Consider the following 19,734-nt stretch of genomic DNA (forward strand, 5'->3'; position numbering starts at 1 on the left):
TACCGTGAGGACTGTGAATTTATGGAATGGTCTACCTCAGGAACTGGTCACAGCAGGAACAATTAACAGCTTTAAAACAGGGTTAGATACATTCCTGGAACAAAATAACATTAATGCTTATGCAGAATTATAAAACTACATCCCTTCCCCTTATCCCCTTACACCCTTCACTTCAATTCCCTGGTTGAACTTGATGGACGTATGTCTTTTTTCAACCATACTAACTATGTAACTATGTAACGTTTACAAAAAAAAAAAAATCTGTTCACCTTATTTATTTTCATGGAGACGCAGATACACACTCTGGGTATGGAGAAAAAATCCAATCTTCTAGCAGAAAAAGTGTATTTACCATTGGTGATGAGCGGCATTGGCCATATTTGACTTTGACATATTTCGCGAATATATGGACGAATATTTGTCCTATATTTGTTAATTCCGCTTATTCGTTATATACATTGTGCATTTGCGTATTCATTGCATATTCGCGTAATCGCCTATGCGCGGATTCGAGGAAAAAAACAGTGAGGGGGTGGGCAACATTACTATTGGTTTCTATAAATGTTGATAACCTCTGACAAATGCATTTGCATCATTCTCATTGGCCCACAAGCTAAAAGAAGGAATATGTGAATATGCAAAATATTCACACTCCACAGTCTCATGCAGTAACTAGTATTGGAGCATTCTTAAGACCTCAAGCTGGAAGATGATGATCACAGTCATGTGTTCTGTGAAAAAAAAAAAAAGAATATTCGTAATTTCAAATATATAGCGAATATATTTGCAATATTTGCAAATTCGTGATAAAAATTTGAAATGCGAATATTCACGCTCAACACTATTTACATATCCCAGTGTGATCTGAAGTAGTGTCCACTGGGTGATGACTGGAAGCCATAAATGACATAGAATATACAGACCTCAGAGATCATCGAGAGATCGTCGAGATGAACATCATAGTTGCTCTCTTTAAATGTTCTGCCTGATTATTAATCCTGGCTGCGATTGACGGCTAGGTCTGACTGCCGATCTCCTGCGCAATGTCCCGCAGTGCAGGGAATTTGCATGATGTACCAATATATGTTGTTGTGGGAACATACAAACCCTGTACAAAGGGACTGGCGCAGGGCGAATGTGGTGCCAATCTTCAAGAAGGGCTCTAGGTCTTCGCCAGGCAATTATAGACCGATAAGTCTAACGTGCATTGTGGGTAAATTGTTTGAAGGACTTATAAGGGATTACATACAGGAATACATAGGGGATAATTGTATTATAAGTGATAGCCAGCATGGGTTTACTAAGGATAGAAGTTGTCAAACCAATCTAATTTGCTTTTATGAAGAGGTGAGTAGAAGCCTTGACAGAGGAATGGCTGTGGATATAGTGTTTCTGGATTTTGCCAAAGCGTTTGATAATGTCCCTCACAGACGTCTGACAGGTAAGTTAAGGTCTTTGGGCTTGAAAACTTTAGTTTGTAACTGGATAGAACACTGGCTCATGGATCGTACCCAGAGAGTGGTGGTCAATGATTCATACTCTGATTGGTCCCCGGTTATTAGTGGTGTACCCCAAGGTTCAGTACTGGGCCCGCTGTTGTTTAATTTATTTATCAATGATATAGAGGATGGCATTAACAGCTCTGTTTCTATCTTTGCAGATGACACCAAGCTTTGTAGCACGGTACAGTCTGTAGAGGATGTGTATAGGTTACAAGATGACTTGGATAGACTAAGTGTCTGGGCATCCACTTGGCAAATGAGGTTCAATGTGGATAAATGTAAAGTTATGCATCTGGGTACTAATAACCTGCATGCGTCGTATGTCTTAGGGGGGATTAAACTGGCAGAGTCACTGGTAGAGAAGGATCTGGGTGTACTTGTAGATCACAGACTACAGAATAGCATGCAATGTCAATGCTGCTTCCAAAGCTGGCAGGATATTGTCATGTATAAAAAGAGGCATGGACTCAAGGGACAGGGACATTATACTCCTCCTTTATAAAGCATTGGTACGGCCTCACCTGGAATATGCTGTTCAGTTTTGGTCGCCTGTTCATAAAAGGGACACTGCGGAGTTGGAAAGGGCGCAGAGACATGCGACTAAACTAATATGGGGCATGGAACATCTTAGCTATGAGGAGCGATTAAAGGAGTTACAATTGTTTAGTCTTGAGAAGAGACGTTTAAGGGGGATATGATAAATGTATATAAGTATATAAATGGCCCATACAAAAATTTATGGAGAAAAACTGTTCCAGGTTAAACCCCCCCCCCCCCCAAAGGACGAGGGGGCACTCCCTCCGTCTGGAGAAGAAAAAGTTTAGTCTAAAGGGGTGACACGCCTTCTTTACCGTGAGGACTGTGAATTTATGGAATGGTCTACCTCAGGAACTGGTCACAGCAGGAACAATTAACAGCTTTAAAACAGGGTTAGATACATTCCTGGAACAAAATAACATTAATGCTTATGCAGAATTATAAAACTACATCCCTTCCCCTTATCCCCTTACACCCTTCACTTCAATTCCCTGGTTGAACTTGATGGACGTATGTCTTTTTTCAACCATACTAACTATGTAACTATGTAACGTTTACAAAAAAAAAAAAATCTGTTCACCTTATTTATTTTCATGGAGACGCAGATACACACTCTGGGTATGGAGAAAAAATCCAATCTTCTAGCAGAAAAAGTGTATTTACCATTGGTGATGAGCGGCATTGGCCATATTTGACTTTGACATATTTCGCGAATATATGGACGAATATTTGTCCTATATTTGTTAATTCCGCTTATTCGTTATATACATTGTGCATTTGCGTATTCATTGCATATTCGCGTAATCGCCTATGCGCGGATTCGAGGAAAAAAACAGTGAGGGGGTGGGCAACATTACTATTGGTTTCTATAAATGTTGATAACCTCTGACAAATGCATTTGCATCATTCTCATTGGCCCACAAGCTAAAAGAAGGAATATGTGAATATGCAAAATATTCACACTCCACAGTCTCATGCAGTAACTAGTATTGGAGCATTCTTAAGACCTCAAGCTGGAAGATGATGATCACAGTCATGTGTTCTGTGAAAAAAAAAAAAAGAATATTCGTAATTTCAAATATATAGCGAATATATTTGCAATATTTGCAAATTCGTGATAAAAATTTGAAATGCGAATATTCACGCTCAACACTATTTACATATCCCAGTGTGATCTGAAGTAGTGTCCACTGGGTGATGACTGGAAGCCATAAATGACATAGAATATACAGACCTCAGAGATCATCGAGAGATCGTCGAGATGAACATCATAGTTGCTCTCTTTAAATGTTCTGCCTGATTATTAATCCTGGCTGCGATTGACGGCTAGGTCTGACTGCCGATCTCCTGCGCAATGTCCCGCAGTGCAGGGAATTTGCATGATGTACCAATATATGTTGTTGTGGGAACATACAAACCCTGTACAAAGGGACTGGCGCAGGGCGAATGTGGTGCCAATCTTCAAGAAGGGCTCTAGGTCTTCGCCAGGCAATTATAGACCGATAAGTCTAACGTGCATTGTGGGTAAATTGTTTGAAGGACTTATAAGGGATTACATACAGGAATACATAGGGGATAATTGTATTATAAGTGATAGCCAGCATGGGTTTACTAAGGATAGAAGTTGTCAAACCAATCTAATTTGCTTTTATGAAGAGGTGAGTAGAAGCCTTGACAGAGGAATGGCTGTGGATATAGTGTTTCTGGATTTTGCTAAAGCGTTTGATACTGTCCCTCATGGACGTCTGACGGGTAAGTTAAGGTCTTTGGGTTTGGAAACTTTAGTTTGTAACTGGATTGAACACTGGCTCATGGATCGTACCCAGAGAGTGGTGGTCAATGATTCGAACTCTGATTGGTCCCCGGTAATTAGAGGTGTACCCCAAGGTTCTGTACTGGGCCCGCTGTTGTTTAATTTATTTATCAATGATATAGAGGATGGCATTAACAGCTCTGTTTCTATCTTTGCAGATGACACCAAGCTTTGTAGCACGGTACAGTCTATAGAGGATGTGTATAACTTACAAGATGACTTGGATAGACTTAGTGTCTGGGCATCCACTTGGAAAATGAGGTTCAATGTGGATAAATGTAAAGTTATGCATCTGGGTACTAATAACCTGCATGCGTCGTATGTCTTAGGGGGGATTAAACTGTCAGAGTCACTGGTAGAGAAGGACCTGGATGTACTTGAAGATCACAGACTTCAGAATAGCATGAAATGTCAGGCTGCTGCTTCCAAAGCCAGCAGGATATTGTCATGTAAAAAAAGAGGCATGGACTCAAGGGACAGGGACATAATACTCCCCCTTTATAAAGCATTGGTACGGCCTCACCTGGAATATGCTGTTCAGTTTTGGTCACCTGTCCATAAAAGGGACACTGTGGAGCTGGAAAGGGTGCAGAGACGCGCGACTAAACTAATATGGGGCATAAAAAAATCAAATTAGACCAAAAGGGGACTAAAGAGGCCAAGAGACCAACTAATTACCTAACCCCAAGGCCGTAGCCTGGGGTATAATACACCTCTAAATAGTACCCCCTAAAACATAGCTTTTATTGTATATCCAGATAAAATGAGAATTTATTTAGTTTTTAATTTTTAAACCCAGTGAAATCAATATTAAAACTGAATGTCAGGTAGGTTAGTGTCTGTGGAATCTGAGCAACATTGCTCCACTATAAGGGGTTCTGCAGCAGCCCAATATGCCTACTCTGACATTGACTAAAAACTAGATTGCCGCCTCTACATGTTTCGCCGTCCCCACGGCGTTCTCAAGAGGCAAACCAGTGGCAACAACACTACAAAATGGCGGCAGGGGCTATTTATAGACAATGCCCCAAACATCATCAATTGGCGACAGCGTCCTGTAACCTATCATATACGCCCTTAGATTGCTCCAATCTCTCTCGAGGATCCACAATCATATCCTGGGTCATATCCTCTAGGATCACCAATGGGAATACTAAACATGTACTGACCTCATCTCCCTACGTCCTTCGGGAGCGCTACGTCATACTGTGGAGCCTGCCGTTTACCATCGTACCGCGCTTGCGCACTGGGGTTTACTCAACATCGCAATTGTCTATCTCCCGCAGGTTAACCGGCGCATGCGCCCGCACTTATATTTAGTATCGCTACAGCTCTCATTAGTGCGCATGCCCACACACTTATACAATGATTCAAAAGCCTATTCTAACTGCGCTTGCGTGGGAAAATATAGTCAAAACCAAGGTTTTAATATGTATATATTTTAAAGAGAGTAGTATACGGTTCTTCATATGTATTCTGTATCAATTATTACCTATCAAAGTATATGAAAATAGTGCATAAATGTGTAAAACACTAAAATGTAATGCATCAATATAATATATATATGGAAAATACCCCAAATTTACTAATATCATGTAATATACAATAAAAATAATTAATTAATGTGATACACATCCAACAATTAAACAAAAATAAACAAAATCCATTGTGAGTAAATAAGATAAAATAAAATAAAAGTGTAATAACATAACATACAATTGATACAGTAATACCAAATGTAATACTTAATTATAACCTGTATCCCAGAGTAAAGAAGAATTGAACAACCTACCCTAACTAATCCTAGATGTGTTCACCGGCAGGTAAGTATCTGGTATTTGTTTTTTAATAAATGCATAATCAGTGTCATATTCTGCATAGCAGATGACCATTAACACCAGAAACTCCACAGTATATGTAGATTTAATCAAAAAATTAATTAATCATATCCCAAGGGGGGGGTCAGTAAATATGAAAAAACACATGAAAAAACTGAAAGGCAAAAAATGTCAATCTAACCAGGGTGAACTTCCCTTAATTGGCTCTACTCATGTCCGTTCAACAAATATCCGCCTCCTATTTGTGTGTTAAAAACAACACTGGGAAACTAAAAATATTATAATTAGGTTAGTGGATTGTAAGATCTTAAAGAAATGCTGCATACGAAAATCCTTCGTTCAGGCCATTGGGTGCCTGACTATGGAGCCTCCAAATCCATTTGGCCTCTTCACGTAGGAGAAGGTTATCAATGTCACCTTTCCGTGGGCCCAATTTCAGTTGACTGAGTCCTATGAATCGTAATTCTCTGATCCGTCCTCCATGTTCCGCTCTCATATGTCTCGAGATTGGTGTGTCCTTCTCTGTTCTGATAGAACTGAGATGCTGAGAAATGCGTTTACGAAATTCTTGTGTGGTTTTGCCCACGTACCACTTAGGACAAGGGCATTGAGCAATATAGATAATATTGTGAGAGCTGCAGTTGATAAACTGTCTAATCTCATAGTGGCATCCATCCACAGGATTCCTCACTGTTTTGGTCTTATTTATCTGTTGACAAAAGCTACAATGCCCACAAGGATAACAACCAGTAGTGGTATTTCTCAACCAGCACTCTTTTCTACCTCCAGTTGCCAGATGACTATGGACTAATTGATCTTTAATACTGGGGCCTTTCCTGAATGTAATGCTGGGAGATTTTCCAATAACCTGAGCCAGGTCTTGATCCCGTGTAAGTAGATGCCAATGCCTCCGCATTATTGCCATCACTTGGTCGGTGTGACCGTCAAATGTTCCAATACACCTTACTTTCTTGGAGGTATCGGTCGTTCTCATAGTTGTTAACAGTGTGTTCCTATCTGAACTACATGCCCTCTTGTATGCTGTTTTTAGATGTTTACGAGGGTAGCCCCTCTGTCTAAACCTCTCATAAAGATTCTTACTCTCCTTCTGAAAGTTTTCCTCCTCAGAGCAATTCCTCCTCGCTCTGAGGTACTGGCCAACCGGGATACTCCTCTTGAGGGATCCCGGGTGCCAGCTACCCCAGTGGAGGAGTGAGTTGGTAGAGGTAGGCTTACGGAAAATATCCGTTTGTAGATGATTGTTCTCATCAATATAGATCCTCAGATCTAAAAATTGGATAGATCTCCCACCTATCTCAGAGGTAAAGACCATCCCGATCTCATTATTGTTCAACTTGTTGATAAATTCCTGATATAGTTCTACAGGCCCGTCCCACAACATAAGAATATCATCTATGTATCGACCATAAAATAAAATGTGCTCAGTGAAAGGAATTAACTCATCACAAAAAACAAACGTGTCTTCCCACCACCCTAAAAAAAGATTAGCATATGTAGGTGCACAAGAAGCCCCCATAGCAGTGCCCTGTGTCTGGTGATAGAAGGTGCCATTAAAGATAAAATAATTGTGCGTTAGGATAAAAGTGAGTAAAGATAATATAAATTGGTTGTGATCGTGAAACAATGTGCTCTTAGTGCGTAAAAATGTTGAAACTGCCTCTATGCCAAGCTCGTGCCGTATATTGCTATAGAGGCTCTCCACATCCAAACTTGTTAGTATTGTGGAGTCAGTAACAGTAATATTGTTAAGTTTCAATACTGTGTCTTTTGTGTCTTGTAAGTATGAGGGAAGTGCAGTGACAAAGGAAGAGAGTGCGTGATCCAAGTAGATACTACCACCTTGTGTAAGACAATTGTTCCCCGAAACTATAGGCCTCCCCCTAATGGGATTCGTGTTTTTGTGTACTTTAGGGAGTGCATAAAAAGTAGCAATGGTGGGACGGGGGTTAAGCATGGCTTGTAATTCATCTTTAGAGATCAGGTTTTTCTCTCTAGCAGGAAGGAGAAGATTTCTGTATTCCTTGAGATAGTTATTAGTCGGGTCAGCGGGTAGTACAACATACTTGGTTTCATCAGATAATAATGACATTACCATTTCAGTATAGTTTGCCCTATCCATTAGGACAATGTTACCGCCCTTGTCACTGGGTTTAATTATCAGTGACTCATTATTCCTCAACGTGATTAGGGCATTTTGTTCTTGTGGGGTCAAATTGGAGTTGACCAATTGTTTGTTGGGGCGAATACTCCCCAACTCCTGTGAGACCACATCAACAAAAATCTCTATGTTGGGATATTGGGAGAAACATGGGGTAAGTTTTGACTTAGGTTTCATATTAGTGAGAGGGGCCTCAAATGAGGCTGAAGCCCCCTCACTCTCCAGCAATAGTTCGTGCAGTTGATTCCTTACCAACTCATCTTGTTGTAATTGTGTCCTCTCATCACTCGCTCTTTCGGTATGCCATTTATGGAGGGCCAACTTCCGTGCAAAAAGGTTAATGTCCTTCACCCAGGAAAAAAGATCAATTCTTGGCACCGGAGTGAAGGACAGGCCTCTCCTTAGGAGTGAGATTTCCGTGTCGTTGAGGGTATATGTAGATAGGTTATAGATCTGCAGAGCATCCCCATAACTATCAATGGTGCATTCATCTTCTGAGCTTGTCAGAACATTGCTGGAGGGGGGAACTGCGTCCCCGGTACCCCTAAAAAAGATTGATTGTTGGTACCACCTGTCTGGGAGATAGGTGTTGCTGTGGGCAAAGTCCCCCTTGGAAATGGGGTACCCGGTGCAAGGTTGCCTATCACACTGTGTGACCCATGCCCTATATCCATTTGTGTCACAGCCCCATCCGGCATCATGGATAGAAAGGAGGACGAAGAACCAATATTGCCAAATGGAGGACGTGCCCCTTGAGAGGCACCTTGATTTACAGACGTACATGGTTGGACTCTGTTTGTTGATTGGCCTTGTTGCCCTAAGTTCAATGGTCTCACTATTGGGCCTGCCTGTGATGTTGTGGAACGTTTCGCTTGAGAGTATCTCGGGCGGTATGGTTTATTCTTCCTCTTAAATTGGGGACGTTGGGTGTTACCCGAGTCGGATAGGAACCCCTCAGTTCCCGATGTCTCTGATTCAGAGAGATCTGTCTGCCTTTGCACCTGTTGGTAAGAGTAGTGAGGCCTGTTTTGTGGACCCGACTTATTAAGGCCCCGATAAGTATACACTTGGTTATTGGCAAAATCCGTACAGTCTCTAATGTATTTTTTGTGCTTTTTTTCTTTTATTTCGTTTTTGAACTGATCAAGGTATCCCTGCAATTTAGCCTCCAATACAGTATATTCAGGATGGGAAGCAAACCCTTGTATGTTTTTTAATTCACTTTCCAATTCAAGACTAACTGTACCCAAGTGTTTCTTTTCGTACTCCAGTAGGTACACTATCATGCGAAGCGAATTTTCCGTGAGAAGCTGTTCCCACCCCTTAATGAAGGACTGATCTTCCCGATGTGAGTTGGGTACAATAGGAATACGGAGGCCTCTGTAGACTATGCCCTGCTGGGCATACGTTTCTAGACTTTTTACCTCCCACCACGACCTAATGTATTTTTTATATGTTTTTGATATGTTTTTTATATGTTTTTTCCCACGCAAGCGCAGTTAGAATAGGCTTTTGAATCATTGTATAAGTGTGTGGGCATGCGCACTAATGAGAGCTGTAGCGATACTAAATATAAGTGCGGGCGCATGCGCCGGTTAACCTGCGGGAGATAGACAATTGCGATGTTGAGTAAACCCCAGTGCGCAAGCGCGGTACGATGGTAAACGGCAGGCTCCACAGTATGACGTAGCGCTCCCGAAGGACGTAGGGAGATGAGGTCAGTACATGTTTAGTATTCCCATTGGTGATCCTAGAGGATATGACCCAGGATATGATTGTGGATCCTCGAGAGAGATTGGAGCAATCTAAGGGCGTATATGATAGGTTACAGGACGCTGTCGCCAATTGATGATGTTTGGGGCATTGTCTATAAATAGCCCCTGCCGCCATTTTGTAGTGTTGTTGCCACTGGTTTGCCTCTTGAGAACGCCGTGGGGACGGCGAAACATGTAGAGGCGGCAATCTAGTTTTTAGTCAATGTCAGAGTAGGCATATTGGGCTGCTGCAGAACCCCTTATAGTGGAGCAATGTTGCTCAGATTCCACAGACACTAACCTACCTGACATTCAGTTTTAATATTGATTTCACTGGGTTTAAAAATTAAAAACTAAATAAATTCTCATTTTATCTGGATATACAATAAAAGCTATGTTTTAGGGGGTACTATTTAGAGGTGTATTATACCCCAGGCTACGGCCTTGGGGTTAGGTAATTAGTTAATATGGGGCATGGAACATCTTAGCTATGAGGAGCGATTAAAGGAGTTACAATTGTTTAGTCTTGAGAAGAGACGTTTAAGGGGGGATATGATAAACGTATATAAGTACATTAATGGCCCATACAGAAAATATGGAGAAAAACTGTTCCAGGTTAAACCCCCCAAAGGACGAGGGGGCACTCCCTCCGTCTGGAGAAGAAAAAGTTTAGTCTCAAGGAGCGACACGCCTTCTTTTCCATGAGAACTGTGAACTTATGGAACAGTCTACCTCAGGAACTGGTCACAGCAGGAAAAATTAACAGCTTTAAAACAGGATTAGATACATTCCTGGAACAAAATAACATTAATGCTTATGAAGAAATATAAAATCCCATCCCTTCCCCAATATCGCGCCACACCCCTACCCTTCAATTCCCTGGTTGAACTTGATGGACATATGTCTTTTTTCGACCGTACTAACTATGTTACTATGTAACTATGTAACAGGAAGTCCCCATAAGTCCTAAAGCGGGAAGGGGTCAAACTATTGGTGATGGGATGCAGTCATGTGTGAATCTGATCATGAATGAAGAAGCTGGTCTGCTTGTACTGTGTGAAATCAATCGTCCAGGAGCCAATCAAATTTAGAAATTACAGATTTATATAAATCGTCAGGTTTTATCTGCATTTTTACAAGGGGTTCACCATATTTTACAGTATATCAACAAATCTCATATTCACAACGCATTTCTGTTTCATGAAGTATTTTGTGTCATGTTAGGCCTAGACAGCTACTTAAAAAAATGCCCCTTTTTTTGGAGTAGCAACAGCATTTTAGTCCGCCAAGAGAAGAAGATGGCAAGGCTTTTATATCCCCTTTTTGGGAGTAGCAAAGCTTTTTAGTAAAAAATGGTCACTAGAATGATCCTTTTTTGGGGATCATGGGTTGTGTATGTGTAGGTCGGGTTGAAACTACCAGCAGCAAGGGTGAAGGTGAATAGAGGAACTGGCAGTAACCAGTGGGCTGCATGAAGAGGAAAAATTTGCGATTTATTACATTTGGCCAGGCGGCCCAGGCCTAGCTGAAGATAGCAGCAGCAGGGGTGATGCCAGGCTAGTGAGACTGGCATTAGCCAGTTTACAGCAGTAGGTTGCAGACTGGCATTTGCCAGTGTACAGCAGAACGTGGCGGACTGGTAAGATGTGTAGAAGTATCCTGCAGAGAGCAAGAAGTAGAAAAATTAGTTTTTTGCTAAATTTGGCCTGGCAGCCCAGGTCTGGCTGGAGTTAGCAGCAGCAGCAAGCATGATGGTGGACTAGTGCTATTGGTATTTCCAGCGTACAGTAGGAGATTGCGGATTGGCAATTTCCAGTGAACAGCAGGAGGTGGTTGACTGGCAAGAGTTGTAGTAGTCTGCAGAGAGCAAGAAGTAGAAAAGTAAATTTTTTGTTGAATTTGGCAAAGCAGCCTAGGCCTCGCTGGAGGTAGCAGCAGCAAGGATGATGGCATACTAGTGGTACTGATAGTAGCTAGCATACAGAAGGAGGAGGGCTAGCTTTTGTAACCAATGTACAGCAAGAGGCTACAAAATGTGATTCCAATTTTTCCAGCCAAGGGGCCCAGGCCTGTGTGGAGGTAGTCAAATTCTGTAGAGCTTGAATTGTTCTGTGCACCGACAATTGCATGGAGTGGCTCGTCCTCTACACCATATGATTGTGCAACTGCAACCAAATACAATGTTGGTGTCCAGCTAATGTGTCCAAATGCACAACTCTGGTCCTTAGCAATGAACAGCTGATGATCATTGCCAGTGCCATTGTGTCTAAAGAAAACAGAAAGGCAAGACTGCAGTGATAAAAAAAGGACACAAATTGGATTACTAAGCAATGGGAAAAACATTATTTGGGTAGATAACTCCAGATCTCTTTGGGGATTTGCATAGGTGTATGAATAAAGTAACTCTTCCTATCGGATGTCAACAGTTCACATTTTGGGTCTTCTCATATCTTTGGATGGACATTTGGACAGTAGAGCATGTCTAAGCTTGTGCCCAATCAATGTTATCCCTTTATGGCACCAGTTTGTCCTATGGGAAGGGGGGCACATTTAGCAGGACAGGGACTGCTCAGAACAGGTCAGGACCACCATCACATTTGCAACTACTGCCAGAAGCTATTCTGCCCAAATGGGGCAATATTCCTGCAGAATGATTTGAGAACACATTGAAATCTATGCCACAAGGAATTGCTACAGTTCTGAAGGCCAAATTAGGTCCAAGGCAATAACAGTGCTCAGATCCTGGTAATGTAAAAAGTTTTGACTGTAATTTCATATTGCCTGTCAGGAGCTCTGATTGGCTGGCACCGACTAGCCATTCACAGTCCTCGGCAGGGAATATGAAATGAAAGTGATAGGATTTCATATTACTGGGAGCCGGCCAATCAGTGCTGGCCAATCGGGGCTCCTGGCAGGGAATTTAAAATTACAGTGCAGAGATTTTCTACTCTTCACATCTCCGGCCGACATCTCCGGCCGACCGAGGAGCCCACTTTGCAGGTTTATAAGTTAAGATCGCAGTGGGTCTCAGGAATGAGACCTAATACGATCGGTCCCTCAGCCACTGTATTACTTCTCCCAACATGGAACAGATTCTGTAGAAGTACCAGCAATCCTGCAGAGCCACCACAGCTGCCTGCAGACTTCCGCAAGGGAATGCTACAGGAGTCCTGGATGGCTGTGGAAAGGATTTTTGTAATTTATAAAAAACAATTTAATATGGTTTTGTCAGTATTTGGTTTCCAGTTCTGGGAAAAAAAACTGGTACAAAAACGTATGTAAAAAAAAAATGTGATGTGAGTGTAGCCTTATACTTCAGAGCTGTACGGGTGGAGTCGTTGTGTACATACATTACATTACTGATCTGATCCTGTACTGATCCTGAGTTAGTACAAAGCTGCACTCACTATTCTGCTGGTGCAGTAATACTGTGTACCTAGGTGGTGAGTGCAGCTCTGGAGTATAATACAAGATTTGGAGTTAAGAATAGCATATACATTTGACATAACAACTATATTAATTATTAACATGTTGCTAATAAGGGGGTACAGGTTGTTTATTTTTTTTTTTAATGGTCTGCCAAAGGGTACTTGGGCAAAAAAGGTTGTGGACTACTGCTTTACATAATTAAGACTGTGAAGGTCAGGAAAGCAAGGTCCTACTAGTCTCCAATATGCAAGAATGCCGAAATGAAGGCACTCACCCATAAGATGCTGGTACGATTCTTTATTCAAATCAAAGTACAGGTGGGACCCTGTGGAGTGATCCTGTCCGTCCAGTCCATGCACCTGTATTGTACTTTGATTTGAATAAAGAAGAATCGCACCAGCATCTTATGGGTGAGTGCCTTCATTTCTGCATTCTTACATATTGGAGATTTGGCATTTCCTCCTGCATTTTTAAAACATTAGATGTAGCATTCACCAGTGATGAGCAGCAGGGGCTATCTTCCAATTTGCGATATTTTGTAAATATATGGACAAATATTTATCCTATGTTTGCGAAATTTGCATGTTCGCTATGTTCGTTCCCTTTTTTTTCCATGTGAAAATTCATAATGAAATTCGCATAGTGCGTAAAAGAAGGGAGGGACCAGTGTCCTCTGGAAATGCCGATATTCGCTCCACACCGACTCACACAGTAAATAATATTGGAGCCTTCTTTGGACCACAAGCTGGAAGCAGGGAGGGATGATCCCTTTTTTTTACACAGTGGACATCATTGATTATTTATCATTACAAATATATATCGCTATATTCTAAATATTAGCAAAATCGCGAAGTGCTGATATTCATGGTAAAAAAAATTTGCATTTCGAATATTCCAGCTCAACACTAACATTCGCATTTTATCAGGCAGCAATTTTCTTGACTGTGAACCCACTTTTCATCACAACGTATCCTGACATCTACCTCTTACCTCTTTTGTCGATAAGTTGGTCATGTCCACAGGATCCCTTTTACTGGATGATTTGCCATGATCACCCCATTCTCAGTATTTCCCCTCTTTTGATGGGAATTTACATTGAGTCTGGGTTCATACACAGTATTGTAATTAGTGTTTCTAGGCAAAACCAGCAGTGAAATGAATACAGAGAAAACTATAATGGAAAAAATTGCACATTTGCTGTGCTTTTACCCCATTCCTGGCTTGTACTGTAGGGGAACCTAGACTGAATCTGTTTTTTATTTTCTAATTCAAGATCATATGCAAGTATTAGTTTGTGTTTGCTTGAAATAACACCTTTCTTAGACCTGATGCAGATTATATAATATTTTTTTCATATACCAGAAGCCACATTCTCGGTGTAATGATCCATGCTCTCCAGGATGCAGAAAAGCTCCTAATGGAGGATATCACATCTGTTGCTATGACTGTGTACCGTGTTCTGAGGGGGAAGTGTCCAATAATACAGGTAAACATATATGTTATACATCAAATAATACAGAAAGACAGTATAGACAGGTATAAACAGGGCCGATCCTGGATGTGGCTATCCTATTAACTCCTCCTCCCTATCACAAAAGATTCCACTGTGTCCACCATTGCCTACTGTCCACTGGCTACAGCAACCATTACTAAGTCCACCAAAGCTTACTGACACTGACAGGTGTATTGTTCTCATGAGGGGTATAGATGAGTACTAGATGGCCACATTCTTAGACACTCGGTTGAAAGCCAGAATGAAAAAATAAGACTTAATTTGTTTTTGTTTTTGGGGACAGGCTACGCAGCTAGCTTGTCATTGTTTTCCAATAGCAAACATCTGCTGAACAGGGGACCATTTTCCTCTCCCTGATGAGTTAACTCTCGACTCCCCCTGCCTGTGCCCCCCCTGCTATAGGCAGGAGTAGCAGCTGATGAAGATTTTAAATCCGGTATTCCTACCTGACATGAATTGTTACTAAAAGGATGTACTGCTACTACCAACCAGGCCTACACATGCACAACATGCCATGATCCCACAAAAATGAAGAATTTTTTTTCCACAACTTTTAAAAATTTTCAAAATTTAAAAAGAAGTTCTTCAATATCCTGTTTCAATAGCCAAAATTGGATAATTTTTTTCAAAATTTTCAAAATTTTGAAAAGTGGGTTCTTTACTATTTTGAGACACCGCCACCAATCTTGTTGCCTCTCCCAAAAAGGAACATTTTTAAAATGTTTGGAAAAGGCAATTGCGTCTTTTGATACCTCGTTGTGCATTTTAACACCAGTGGCATCTGCCAACAACCAAGGATATTTTATGCAACTTTTTTTTTGGATTAAAAAGAATACAAAATCCACAAGCACAGTGTTTTTTTTTTTTTTTTTAACAATCCGTTGGTTACCATGCCATAACTTTGACATCAACTTAGCCTTAAAACCACTTAAAAACTACTTGAATACATTCCTAGGTGACCCCCAGCAAAGTTACACAGGGCTTTAGAGCTCTTAGGTGGTGTATATACATGTTTTGAAGCTTAGTTCATTGCCGATTTGTGGAGAACCTGTTTGTTGAGAACCAAACATTTTCAGAAAGTTTGGCCAGCCCAGCCAACCAGACTTTTGAAAAGTTCGATAGTGTACTATAAATCATTCACCAACACAATGCCAGTGCACTTTCATCAGCACAATGTCATGGTAATAAAGAATGGATTAGCTTCTGTGCTGTGGTTGGCCAGACAAGAAAGGGAAAGAAGGTCCCTATGTGTGCGCTGCTGGCAAACAGTCGAGCTTTATCATTCTCTCTGAAATGGAGAGAATGATAAATAGCTAAGCACCATGGAGAGGACTCTTGGGGCTCAATTACTGCAATGAATGCTTTAAAATTACCTTGTCACCACTCAGATGGGTACATTTATCCAAACCATGCAAATAAAAATAATTAAAAAAGAAATATTTTGAAATGATAAGCATGCGTAAAGGGGGCCCCCTGACTCTTCTCTTAAATGTGGAGTTGTGACCACTGCACAAAGTGGCAGACAACATACCCCCTTAATGCAGTAATGCAGCTCTATGGAAGAGCCATAGATTTCTAAGGCAGCACACTGGCCCTCCTAGAGAGATGCATTGAGGGGGCTTGTAGGTCGCCGTCGGTCGTGCGGCGGTCAAAACGTCTAATTCTGGAGGACAGCCGGGCCCCATACAGGAGATCATGAGGGCGAGGGATTTAAAACACTTATCGATCTGACACTTAGGATAGGGGATAATTTTTGCTATCACGGAGTTCTCCTTTAAAGAACATTTCTGCATATTTACTTTCTCATGCAGGTAACATTATTAATATTTCAATACATGTTCATTTTACTTCATGATATCTTAGACAGTGAAACTTGCCGAGAATGTCCTAAAGAAGAGTGGCCTGATGAGAAGAAAGTGAAATGTATTCCCAGAATATATGAGTTTCTGTCATATGAGAAGGACGTTATATCTTTATTATTTTTAGGAATTGTTTTATTTTTTTCTGTAGTAACATTGTTTATAATAGGAATTTTTCTCCATTTCTGGGACACTCCAATCGTAAAAGCCAATAACAGGATTGTGAGCTTCATCCTCCTGGTCTCCATCTTGCTTGGCTTCCTCAGTGTCTTCTTCTTCCTTGGTCGTCCTGTTGACTTAACCTGCTTGCTAAGACAAATATCATTTGGGGTTTTCTTTTCTATTGGTGTCTCTTCTGTTTTATCCAAGACTATCACTGTCTGCATCGCTTTCAAAGCCTCCAAACCTGGAAATATCTGGGGAAAGTTGCTCTCAGTTAATGTGTCATATTATGTGGTCTTGGTCTGTTCTTCTGTACAAGTTCTAATATGTGTTAGCTGGATATTGGTGTCACCTCCTTATGTAGACTTTGACCATCATTCTTATCCTGGGAAGATCCTCATTCAGTGTAATGAAGGGTCAGATATCTGTTTCTTCTCAATATTGGGTTACCTGGGATTCTTGGCAGCTGTGAGTTTTGTTCTGGCTTTTATGGTGAGGACATTACCAGACAGCTTCAATGAGGCAAAGTACATTACCTTCAGCATGCTGGTTTTCTGCAGTGTCTGGATCGCCACAATCCCGGTTTATCTGAGCACCAGGGGAAAATACATGGTGGCTGTGGAGATATTTGCTATACTGACCTCATGTGCTGGTATTCTAGGTTGTATATTTTTTCCAAAAGTATATATTCTCCTTTTAAAACCCAACTTAAACTTTAGGAAAACATTTTTAAAAAGAAACATGATGTAGTGACATACATTGGGCATATTAATATTTGTGGAATTAGTTTTACTTATTGTTACTAAAATTTCTTTTTTATTTTAGGCATTTTTGCTTTATAGTTATTAAAATTGAGATTAATGTTGATGTGTCTAAATGTATTCTTAAATTGTTGAATATGCTTCTAAATCAATAAAAGCAATTACTCATATTCAATGATGTTAGAACATCTCCTTACAACCTTCAAGTTATCTGGAACCATAATAAGGAGCCCATAGAAGAGGGCCCTACTGTATTCACATATTTTTTCAATGTCTTACAAAGGCCTACACTTTGTTTGGGAGCTGATCTCCTCTAGAAGCATGACAATCCTTTCTGACAATATTTTTCATTACGTAGGTGCAGATATTGTTTGAGGTGTGATCAATCAGTTTATTGACCGAGAACTACAGTCAGGGTATGGTCCCAATACACACAGAATGAATATAACAGAAACATGACAAAAAAGACTGGTTCCCAACGTCAGGAAATAGTGAAACGAGAAGGGGGGAGGGGGGATAGTAAGATGTAAAACAATGTGTATTTAATGATAATTGGAGCTACGGATGTGTTTGTACTGGATGAGAGTATCTGTATGAGGGTAAATGTTTAATGAGTGGGAAAAGAAGATGTGACTGGTAGTTGTGGAGTGTATGTGGTTGAAGGAGATATCCAGTCCTGAAAAATGTATCCTCCATCCTAAGGATAGGGGATACGTTTCAGATCACAGGGGGTCCGGCCGCTGCCCCCCCCCCGCGATCTCCTGTATGGGGCCCCGGCAGCCTGCAGGAAGGGGGCATGTTGACCATTGCATGAAGCGGCGGGTGACACGCCCCCTCAATACAACTCTATGGCAGAGCCGGAGCACTGCCTTTGACAATCTTCGGATCTGCCATAGACTTGTATTAAGAGGGTGTGTCGGCCACCACTTTATGTGGTGGTTAACACGCCCCCTTCCCATGGGCTGCGGGGCCCCATACAGGAGATCATCGGGGGCCCCAGCGGTCGGACCCCCGCGATCTGAAACTTATCCCCTATCCTTAGGATAAGGGATAAGTTTTTCAGGACTGGACTACTCCTTTAAAGAATAGGAGGAAGAAGAGAAAGTAGAAGAGAGAAAAGAAACAACAAAGTAGTTGTAAGGGTAAAAAATAATGTATGATAATATACTAAAGGCCACCTGTCCAAAAGAGAAACAACAACTTGTAAAATGAAGGTTCCTGGGGCGGTAAGACTAACCTGTTATGAGAAGAGAACGATGTGCCGACTATGCCGCCATAAGTTATTGATCCTTTACGTTGCTATCAGGGGGAGAAAAGAAGATACGGTGGTACTATGTACTTCTCACCCGTGTCGGTGTTCTTCTTTTTGTTGATGCAGCTCAAGCTGATGACGGGGTCTTGGCCGAGACCATGTACTGTCTTCTAGCAGCGAGCTGGAGAGCTGGTGTTAGTAGAATGCATAGTGCGTGTCTCGTGGATTGCAGCGCGCTTTAATGATGCTGTTCTGTCCCACTATTAGTGGTGCCGAGCGGCTGTTTTGTAGTACCAAGGAACGTTGACTAGGACTGTCTGCAGATTAGCACAATAGACTCAATGCATTTCAGACTGGCTCAGTCCTTCTTCATATGACTACTGAAGAAGGACTAAACCAGTCCGAAACGCATGTATTCTATTGTGCTAGTCTGCAGACGGTCCTAGTCTACATCATTCGGTACAACACGGCTCTTACAACTACTTTGGGGCATTTCTTTTCTCTCTTCTACTTTCTCTTCTTCCTCCTATTCTTTAACCACACACACACTCCACAACTACCAGTAATATCTTCTTTTCCCAATCATTAAACATTTACCCTCATACAGATACTCTCATCAGTATGAACACATTCACAATAGAAATATCCGTAGCTACAATTATCATTAGATACACATTATTTTACATCTCACTTTCACCCCTCCCCCTTCTCATTTCACTATTTCCTGACCTTGAGAACCAGTCAATTTTGTCTTGTTTCTGTAATTTTTCATTACATCTTGATCCAAAGCTTTCTTCATCATTTGGGTATTTAAGACAATTAAATAGATTTTTCAAGCCCTAATATGCATTGCAAAAAAAGCAACTTTGTATTTGTCTTACTTTGCTAAAATTTCCCCTTTTCACCTGCTGACGTCCACCACTAGCCTAGTTGCTCAGTTTCAGTAATGTATTTTACTGGAGATAAGGGAGCAAGCTTGAGGATCCATAAGATTAGAATTAGAAGGTGGTGAATTTAATGATAAAGGGGGAGATTTATCATTGAGTTTACCCCTTTTTCTTGAGTATTTTTTGGCACAAAAATTAGCGCAGTGACTTTCATTGCATCTTTTTTGTGCCTCTTTTTTGATAGAGCA

General features: G+C 41.1%; 1 protein-coding gene across 1 annotated transcript; it reads left to right on the top strand.

Moving 5' to 3' along the window:
- The first annotated feature begins 8,833 nt into the window (after positions 1–8,833).
- LOC130358300 (vomeronasal type-2 receptor 26-like) lies at positions 8,834–17,517 on the top strand. Its single transcript, XM_056561757.1, has 3 exons — positions 8,834–8,876; positions 14,452–14,538; positions 16,429–17,517. Exons 1-3 carry the CDS (start codon positions 8,834–8,836, stop codon positions 17,334–17,336), a joined length of 1,038 nt encoding a protein of 345 aa, XP_056417732.1. The 3' UTR covers positions 17,337–17,517.
- Positions 17,518–19,734: the final 2,217 nt, after the last annotated feature.

The sequence above is a fragment of the Hyla sarda genome, chromosome 1 (genome assembly GCF_029499605.1).
Source record: "Hyla sarda isolate aHylSar1 chromosome 1, aHylSar1.hap1, whole genome shotgun sequence".
Lineage (NCBI taxonomy): Eukaryota > Metazoa > Chordata > Amphibia > Anura > Hylidae > Hyla > Hyla sarda.

Bases quoted from the DNA above. Each gene is read 5' to 3' on its own strand.
- LOC130358300 (XM_056561757.1), top strand. From the start codon at position 8,834: ATGTCTCTGATTCAGAGAGATCTGTCTGCCTTTGCACCTGTTG. The intron at 8,877-14,451 runs GTAAGAGTAGTG...CATGCTCTCCAG, and splicing joins GTCTGCCTTTGCACCTGTTG to GATGCAGAAAAGCTCCTAAT. The intron at 14,539-16,428 runs GTAAACATATAT...ATGATATCTTAG, and splicing joins GGAAGTGTCCAATAATACAG to ACAGTGAAACTTGCCGAGAA.